Source organism: Mizuhopecten yessoensis, unplaced genomic scaffold, assembly GCF_002113885.1.
Source record: "Mizuhopecten yessoensis strain PY_sf001 unplaced genomic scaffold, ASM211388v2 scaffold11155, whole genome shotgun sequence".
NCBI classification, from domain to species: domain Eukaryota; kingdom Metazoa; phylum Mollusca; class Bivalvia; order Pectinida; family Pectinidae; genus Mizuhopecten; species Mizuhopecten yessoensis.
Window position 1 is genome coordinate 245,177 of NW_018408907.1, and position 9,297 is coordinate 254,473.

The 9,297-nt window shown below is 35.3% G+C and overlaps 2 protein-coding genes across 2 annotated transcripts in view; one reads left to right on the top strand and one right to left on the bottom strand.

The window, feature by feature from the left end:
* The first annotated feature begins 646 nt into the window (after window positions 1-646).
* LOC110467035 (sperm-specific protein PHI-2B/PHI-3-like) lies at window positions 647-1,699 on the top strand. The gene has a single exon (XM_021523901.1). It carries the CDS (start codon window positions 695-697, stop codon window positions 1,664-1,666), a length of 972 nt encoding a protein of 323 aa, XP_021379576.1. The 5' UTR covers window positions 647-694; the 3' UTR covers window positions 1,667-1,699.
* A 4,211-nt stretch (window positions 1,700-5,910) lies between these two features.
* The window catches only part of LOC110467056 (organic cation transporter protein-like), a 10,614-nt gene continuing 7,227 nt past the window's right edge, over window positions 5,911-9,297 (bottom strand). Inside the window, exon 10 of the mRNA XM_021523939.1 lies at window positions 5,911-8,995. Within this exon, the coding sequence (XP_021379614.1) occupies window positions 8,777-8,995 (219 nt within the window). The 3' untranslated portion in view covers window positions 5,911-8,776. The remainder of the gene's footprint in view (window positions 8,996-9,297) is intronic.

Below are 9,297 nucleotides of genomic sequence, written 5' to 3' on the forward strand. Positions count from 1 at the left end.
TAATCACTAATCCGTTATTTGCCTGAAACAAATAACATTTTATTTAGCCAATATTCTGTCGAAGTTTTATTAAACATAATAATCGCAGATAACACATGGAATTGATTTATTGAATGAAAAATCTTTCCGAATCTTACGCCGAACGATTTTGCAGGTATACCAAAACGAGAGCGAGGCTGACAGCAATCGTCAACCTCCAATACTGTTTTGTGCTTTTTGTTGAGATTTCAAAAGACGAGTTTACTGTAAGAAAAGGGGGAAGACAAAAAGAAAACTCCGTAATATAACAAGAAATAAGTAAAGTTTGAATAACCATACCCATACTTGGTCATAAATGACGTAAAGGGATTAGTTCAAATTATATAACATCGAAGTTGGTTTTAAGAAAACAATTATTTACAAAGATAATACTTGTTACGTAAAAAAGAGAATATTAAAGGATTTTATAAGTAAAAATCATGTAAATATAATTGTTATGTATATTGTTCCTCCTTGGCAGAAATGTATTACATCTGTTTACATTGGTAAAATCACGCATCAAATAAGATAACAAACACAATGGAAGTCAAATCTGCCGCCATTGAAACTTTCGGGTGTGGTATCGTGGGGTGTTTTCTGACAGGTACGAGCAAATGTTATATATAAGCGCACAGCAGTAAAGTCAGTCACATTTGATTTTGCATCGAATAAGAAAATGGCGCGTAGTCCGAAAAAAAGTTCGAGATCAAGAAGCAGGAGTAGGAGCAGGAGCGCTTCTCCATCTAAAAGGAGGAGTCCAAAGAAGAAGGCAGCATCCAAGAAATCTATCGCAAGCCCGAGAAGGCCGCGTACGAGGTCTAGGAGCAGAAGTGCCTCTCCAGGCAAGAAGACGGCAACGATGAAATCTGTCTCAAGCCCGAGAAGGCCGCGCACAAGGTCTAGGAGCAGAAGTGCCTCCCCGGCAAAGAAGGCCATGTCAATCCCAAGAAGGCCGCGTACGAGGTCTAGGAGCAGGAGCGCCTCTCCAGGAAAGAAAACCCATAAGAAGAGCCCAAAGAAGAAGGTAGCAAAGAAGACGAGCCCTAAAAAACGCCCTAGAACTAGGAGCAGGAGTCGCAGTAGGAGCCGAAGCACGTCCCCTTCCAAGACAGCTAAGCCAAAGAAGGCCAGAAGCCCAAAGAGGAAAGCGGCAAGGAAGTCGGGAGGAGCCAAGAAACCTACAACTCTGTCGATGGTTGTTGCAGCTGTAACCGCCATGAAAGACAGAAAGGGGTCGTCCGTTCCAGCCATTAGAAAATATGTTATGGCTAACTTCAGCAAGTTTCTTTCTGCCAGCAGGATAACATCATCTGTGAGGATTGCTTTGGCCCGTGGACTTAAGACTGGGGCTCTGGTGCGACCCAAAGGATCCACCGCTACTGGAGCAACTGGACGATTTAGGGTTGGAAACACAAAGAAAGTGAAGAAGCCTATGAAGAAGAAAGCAAAGAAGCCAAAGAAACCAAAGAAGAAGAAGGCAAAGAAACCAAAGAAGGCGAAGAAAGTAACAAAAAAGGCGAAGAAACCTAAGAAGGCAAAGAAATCTCCAAAGAAGGCAGCAAAGCCGAAGAAGTCTCTAAAGAAGAAGACCACTAAACCGAAAAAGGCAGCTCCGAAGAAAGCCACTGCAAAGAAATCTAAGAAATAGATTTCTTTGAAAACACCCGAGTTCAAATCTCAAAAAGGCCCTTTTAAGGGCCACCCAATTTACTCAAAAATCTCCCTTTGAGCTTCGAAATAACGCATAAGTTTTGTCATAATGGCCTACAATGTGGGTGTTTTATTTCGCAGTACACCGGTAATCATCCTTTGATTTGAAATAAAATATTTGACGGAATGTCGATAGATGTTTCCAATGAAAAGGACAAAAAGTTAGCTTATTACATTCCTAATTATGACTTCCATAATGTAACATGACGTCATTTAGAATAAAAATGTAACACAGCCCCCTTTTCACAAAATTTCGGGATTTAAAAAACATTCGCGCTCACTTTATTCTATTAACGAATTCTAAATTGCGGAATCCCTTTTGTCGGTGAATGTGGGTGTTAACTCATACCAATGAATTGCTAGTCTCCAGTGCATATGGTTTTTATTGTACCCAAACTTCTAAAATGAAATGAAGCCAACCGAAAAAAAATTGCAATTATTTTTCTATTTTCTCGTAAAATATTTATTTCTGATGCACATATATATATTAAGAGAATTTTCTTTATTGTGATTATACGATAGCGTGTTAGGCCCACTATGAAAATATATTTTTCTTGTGCGAACAAGAAAATAATATGCCCTGAGAAAAATACATGACTACGGGATTTCTCAGCTAAGACTGCTTTATTAAGTCATTTTTCATACCGTCTTCGAATTCTCTCCCATTAAAAGAGAATTCAAGAATCACTAATTTCGATAATTATTCCTCAGGTTTTTTGTTTATGTCAAATTCTCCCCACCAGAGATTTGTTTACGAAGCTCACGCCATTATATTGCCGTTGATTATGACTTTTTAGAGCAAACATTGTTTGTGTAGCGTGTAAATGTTGATACCATGTACATTTCTATATAACAAGCCAATTTAACATTTGATACCTAAAAGAGATACATATATATATCTAATACGATGCAAGAAATATAACGACATTCAAAAATACCTCTTTTAAGATATCTTTCATTTTCGAGATGGTTCTGGGTTTTTTGAATTTTATCTGATTCTTTTAAAGACGTATTCTCCTCAAATATCAAAGAAAATTAAATATGACCATGCAGAGATGTATTATACGTCTCTGATATGACATAATTTAATCCACTTGTAAAGCCAGTAGGAGACGGTTCAATATATATGCTAACCGATTTAATAGTCGAACATATGATGTGACTCTTTTGTCAAAAATGGTATATTAGAAATGTCTCTTGATTGGACCATGCGTGCGTCGGTACGATTTCCGCGAAAGAGACGTACAGCTGCATGTACATGTATATACAATCGGGAACCGTCGGCACTTTCCGTAAAAGAGGATCTCGTTTATTGAAAGTGCCGACGGTTCATGATCAATTCCCGATTGACGTATATACGCCCAACCAGGGATGTGTAGTCCACTACACATCCCTGGCCCAACGAAAGAATAAAACTACAGGATTCCTCAATTTAGACTCGAATTGATTAACTTCCATACGATCCATGGTATTGATATTAGGTCAATAGGTTAATTGGGTGTAGCTATAGTGGTACATGGTTAAGTGCCCACATATAAATGACCTTGGCCTACTTTCAAGGTCACATGGGTTCTCTGATCATAACTTCAAATGGTTGGGGTCTCCATCCTGTAATGTAAATGTTGCTGGGTATGAAGAAACGAATACGATCATGCTACCAGAGCAAGACCTGGGGAGGGCCCTAACCCTTAAACCGTTGGTCTTGGCCATATGCATATATATCTATACGAATTTCAAAGTTACCATGTACAAATACTTGCTTTTTGGTACAGGTGAATCAAATACACTAAGTACAATATTACTTTTGATGAAATTACTTTTATATCCAGGTGTAAAATAGCCTGATCTGCTGTATTTAAACAAATTACCACTTCTTTTTCTAAAGTTGTTTGCTTGTTCAAAGGAGGAGACAAACCTAGAAACATGCACACATGCATATAACACACACAAGGCAGGTCTTTTAATGACCTTAGCTGTTAATAGGATGTTAAAACCAAATCCAAACAAACGTTTACATATAACTTAGTACTGTAGAATATCATATTCATTTTCTTTAAATCACTTGTTGGTTTTAATTTTGTCTGTTTATGTTGTAATTTTGTTTACCGGTAGCAATTCTGACAAAATGTCTGATGTAAAAAAAACTTACTTATTATTATATATATATATTATTTTTTTTAAATAAATAATGCACTTTATAATGTGCCTTTTTAGCCGCCGATAAATTTTCCAAAATCCTATGGAACCAATGCATCAGGTTATTTGTTTCTATACCAGATTTGGCATTCCTACGCTAGATCTAGCTGGTATGCTTTTAATGTATGTAGATATAACTTAGTATACCTATATGCAGAATAAACTGCTGAAGGATCAGCAAAAATAGAATGTGGTCAGTATGAGAGAAACTGCATATCATCTTACAGGCAAATGCTTAGAAAAAAAGCAAAGCAAAACAAAAATAACAAACAAAAAGAGTTTATTAAATCTATAATAGCTGTCCACTGCCAAATATCTAAACAGCACAAAAAAACAGCAAATTCAGTACAGACATTCAAAATTGAATCATCAAGCACATAACCTCGAACCATCCTTCAAATATTCACAAACTATTCACATATAATTAAATGTTTTCTAGCATCCTCAAAAACCATCACACATACTCTTAACCAATCCAACATTCTCAAAAACCATCACACATACTCTTAACCAATCCAACATTCTCAAAAACCATCACACATGCGTATAGAATTTGAAATAATTAAAGTTCTCAATTATCAACCAGAAAATCTCATTCAAAAGACGTTTTTTCAAATACTTTCCGTTCGAAGATTTCCTCATGTTTTCCTGTGACAACTCTGAGACCTGAGTTAAGTGGGTGTAGAAGATGTGAAAATAGGCTGAAATATTGTTCAAGCAAAAATACCCTGATATGAAAGAACTGTAGACTAACTTTCCTTACAGCATTTAATACATCAGGTAATTATCTTAGATATTTTATGATGAATTTTCAGAATAATTTCATATACAAAACAGACATTTTACAGCTTCAAAACACTGTGTTACTAACGCAAGACTGTAAGTTTGTAAAAACAAATATCTCTAAACAAACTATAGAAAGTTGCAAAGAGATGAAAAGTTTTCTTTGATCAATCTTTAAATGAAATATTTGATTGTTTGTTTAATGGTGGAATAATAAATATCAGTTAAATAATCAACAACTTCACAATAATCAACAACTTCCGAACAGATTTTAAGTTTCTCCCATACTTGTATATAAAATACCAACTAATGACAGTCGGAACATGATTTTTGTTCTCCGCTCTTGCATCAAATGAAAACAAAGATAAAATGCTACTGAAAATAAACATGCCTTAGTAAAATTTGTAAAAAAAAAATATACTAGTACCTATTGACTAATATAACTTCAAAAAATTAAGTTTGAAAACGTTAAATCATAATTTTTTGAAAAATACTATAAGCATACTTACATTTATTGAAGTGGTAATTTATTTGTGTAAATTCGAAAGCACTTAATTATGATGATCAATAGATATAAAATCCATGTACTCATAGTGTTACCTGTAGCACCAATGATAATGATATATATAGGCTTGTAGTGACATATTACTGAGACAGGCCCAGTGGGAATACCTATTGGCTTACCCTGGACATGTGTATCAAAACTTTTTCCTGGTGTGAGATTAAAAGAATCTTTCATTCCCTTGGGGGTGATATTGGAGAATCTCAACCCGAGGGGGAAGATTCTTAATTGCCAAACATGAGGCTTCGCCGAGGGTTGAGATTCTCCTAGCTCACCTCAAGGGGTGCATGGTTCTGTTTCTCTTACCCTGTTGTCTTTTTCATATACATAATGCAATGTTGATGTTACATGCTTAATAATTTGTTCATTTGAAGTCAATGCATTGTTTACGTGATGCCATTATACTGTTGACATGACATCATAATAAATAATAATAATATACAACATTTGATATAGCGCCCCATCTAGCTAACATAAGCCTCTCTAAAGCGCTTTACAGTGCATAGATATACAATGTTTTACAGTCAATACAATTAGCATATATATTAATCAATACAATATTGAGGAATTCGCAGGAGCTGCCTTATCAGGCGCTAACTACTAGTCCTATGCCACCTGACTTATATCTCCCTATGTGTGTATGCCTGCGTGTGTGCTGATTGTTTTGATGGAGGAATCCCCCCGTCTCAACCCTAGGGTGAGACAAGGATATCTTACAATGGGTAAGGTGTGGATACAACTGTCCTGGGTAAAAGATAACAGAATCTCAACCCTCGGGGAAAGATTCTTAAGTTGCCAAACACTCTCCAAAGCCTTGTGTTTGGCAACTTGAGTATCTTCCCCTTGGGTTGAAATCCCCCTATATCATCCCAAAGGGGTCGAGAGATTCTATTAACCTCACAACCGTTAAAGTGAAGATACACCAGTCCAGGGTAAACGAAATCCTCGTCTCACCCTAGGGTTGAGATTGGGGGGATTCCCTTATTCATCACAATTGTATGACATCATGTCAGACTGTCAGTACAGTTACATCAAGTCAGCTATGCATTAACATCACATCAAAGATTCTATTTATTTCTATCTTACTGACTTACTGAGGCGATTCTGGCAGAAACACCCACTGCTTCCTCTTTCACTACAACCACACTGATATCGTCTACTTGACTCACCATCTGTTCACTATTATCACCGACACAGAGACAGTATTGCATCTTAACTCATTCACCCCTACATATCTACACTGGACCTGCCAAGTCGTTGAATTGGTAAGGTTCAAATGGGACTTTAGGGGTGATTGAGTTAGAACACATTGGTAAATTTAACAAAGGAACCTATAAATAAAACAATTATCAATACAAATGTTCAGCTCATAATCAGACAGTACTATGTAGGTACATGTTATAAAACTGAAAATGGTATGGTATAGTTATATATAAATAGAGGATATTTAATGGTTTCCAGTTATATATCACATCAATTTCTTGAGTATGGCAGAATATCATTTTTTTACGAGTGCAAATTAAAGCATGAGTAAAAATATTGGTAAACTCTGACAAACAAGTGAAATATTTATGGTATTTAATAGGAAACCATTAAATATTGTATATATTAATATTTAATTACGATTTTAAATGACGGTGAAAAGAAGAGTGGCTATCCAATGCACCACCTGAACACTTTAGTGGACAATTGTATTGTAATGGAATGGTCGTCAATCATATATTGATAAGCAACACACTCATTCCTGTATATAATCCATGATCATTAAATGTCCTATTTATGATATTTATGAGATCAAAATCAGGATATAACACATATCATACATGAACAATTTTCATTTTTTTATTAAACAATGTCAACGAATGCTGTGTTCAAATTCAATCAGTGCTACTTACAGGTTACAGAATTGACAATGGGATGTTGAACAAACTCTGGGATGATCATGGGAAAAATTTGTTTGTACAAGCTCAGTTGTTATCTTCATTGTATCAATCCATGTGTTGGTAAACCTGATACATTGTATTGAGTCATGTATTGGTAAATTTTTTACATTGTATTGAGTCATGTATTAGTAAACTTGACACATTGTACGAGTCATGTATTGGTAAACTTGTTACATTGTATGAGTCATGTTTTGGTAAACTTGTTACATTGTATGAGTCATGTATTAGTAAACTTGACACATTGTATGAGTCATGTATTAGTTAACTTCTTACATTGTATTAAGTCATGTATTGGTAAACTTCTTACATTGTATTGAGTCATGTATTGGTAAACTTGTTACATCGTATTGAGTCGTGTATTGGTAAACTTCTTACATTGTATTGAGTCATGTATTGGTAAACTTGTAACATTGTATTGAGTCATGTATAAGTAAACTTGACACATTGTATTGAGTCGTGTATAAGTAAACTTGACACATTGTATTGAGTCGTGTATTGGTAAACTTGTCACATTGTATTGAGTTGTGTATTGGTAAACTTGACACATTGTATTGAGTCATGTATTGGTAAACTCGTTACATTGTATTGAGTTGTGTATTGGTAAACTTGTCACATTGTATTGAGTCATGTATTGGTAAACTTGTAACATTGTATTGAGTCATGTATTGGTAAACTTGACACATTGTATTGAGTCATGTATAAGTAAACTTGACACATTGTATTGAGTCATGTATTGGTAAACTTGTTACATTGTATAAGCCATTTGTTGGTAAACTTGACACATTGTATTGAGTCATGTATTGGTGAACTTGTTACATGGTATATATGTATAGAGTCATGTACTTTATTGGAAATCTTCTAAAATCTTTAGATAATATTAAGTTAACTATTCTCACTTACTGTACATAACAAAGACATGTGCACTGGTTAACTTGTTATTATTTTATACTGAATCATAAATTGATTGGTAAAGAATTTGAATGGTATTTAGACCAGAATTGTTAAAATTTTACACTGTATGTATATAGAGTCATGTATTGGCCGGTAAATTCTTAACAAGGAATTCACTATTCAGTCATGTATTTGTAAATGCTATTGTGTCATGCATTAGTCAAAATATTTTACTTGATTTGTTGAATCTGTAATCACTTCAAAAAGAAAAGAGATTTGTATTTGTAAGTTGTACTGAACACAAGTTTGGGTCATAATAATCACTTCCCAAACAATTAATGAGATATCACCTCCTCAGCAGAAGCAGGGCTATTGACTGTGTTCACCAATATCCCCAGATTCACAGATTTTTCTAATGTACTCCATTGACTCATCTTCGCTAGCGAAGGGTTACCATCCGGTACGATCTACCTACTCTTGAAGACCAGATTGTACCGGATCGTAACCCTTGGCTAGTGAAGATGCCCTTGACTATGGGATTATCAGACCGGGATGAGCCTCTTCTAAAGACGACTATCTCTGGTTCATATGCTCACACATTGCACAGCATTGCATTAGCTATTGGTAATTATTTTGTACAGATATGCAGAATTGTTTCTGTTGTATTTCAAAGTCAAACTTGATTGAGAGAAATCTCTTCGTCAGCAGAAGCATGGCCATTCTTTAAGGAGACAGTTAACTCGGTATCCTGAAATTTACCAGTGTTTTTCTTGGGTATGAGATTATCAGGCAAAGGCTTGCCAGCTGTCTCCGGCAAAAACAGAACCAATAATCCACAAAGTAGAGCAAGGCTTCCAAACACTGTGAAAGGCATCGCCTTGGAATAAGAATTCTGTAAAGAAAATGGAGAGAATTATTTTAAACGATGGTATTTCTAAGGAACATGTTTAGATAACTTTTAAGTGACACCCTGAAATAATTAAACTGTCAATGAGGTGTAAATTAAAGCCTTTTAGGAATTGTTGACTCAAAATAAGAACATATTACACACACCAAATTATCTTCTACAGTAGTCCCTTTGACAGCATATGATAGCGATCTTTCTTCTTGGCTGATAATACATATTTTGAACCTTTCTGTACCTGAACTAGAAAATTTCTGAATAACAATAATGCCCCTTTGGCCCTATGGTTA

Excerpts from the sequence above, each read along its gene's own strand:
- LOC110467035 (XM_021523901.1), top strand. The coding sequence starts at position 695 with ATGGCGCGTAGTCCGAAAAAAAGTTCGAGATCAAGAAGCAGGAGTAGG.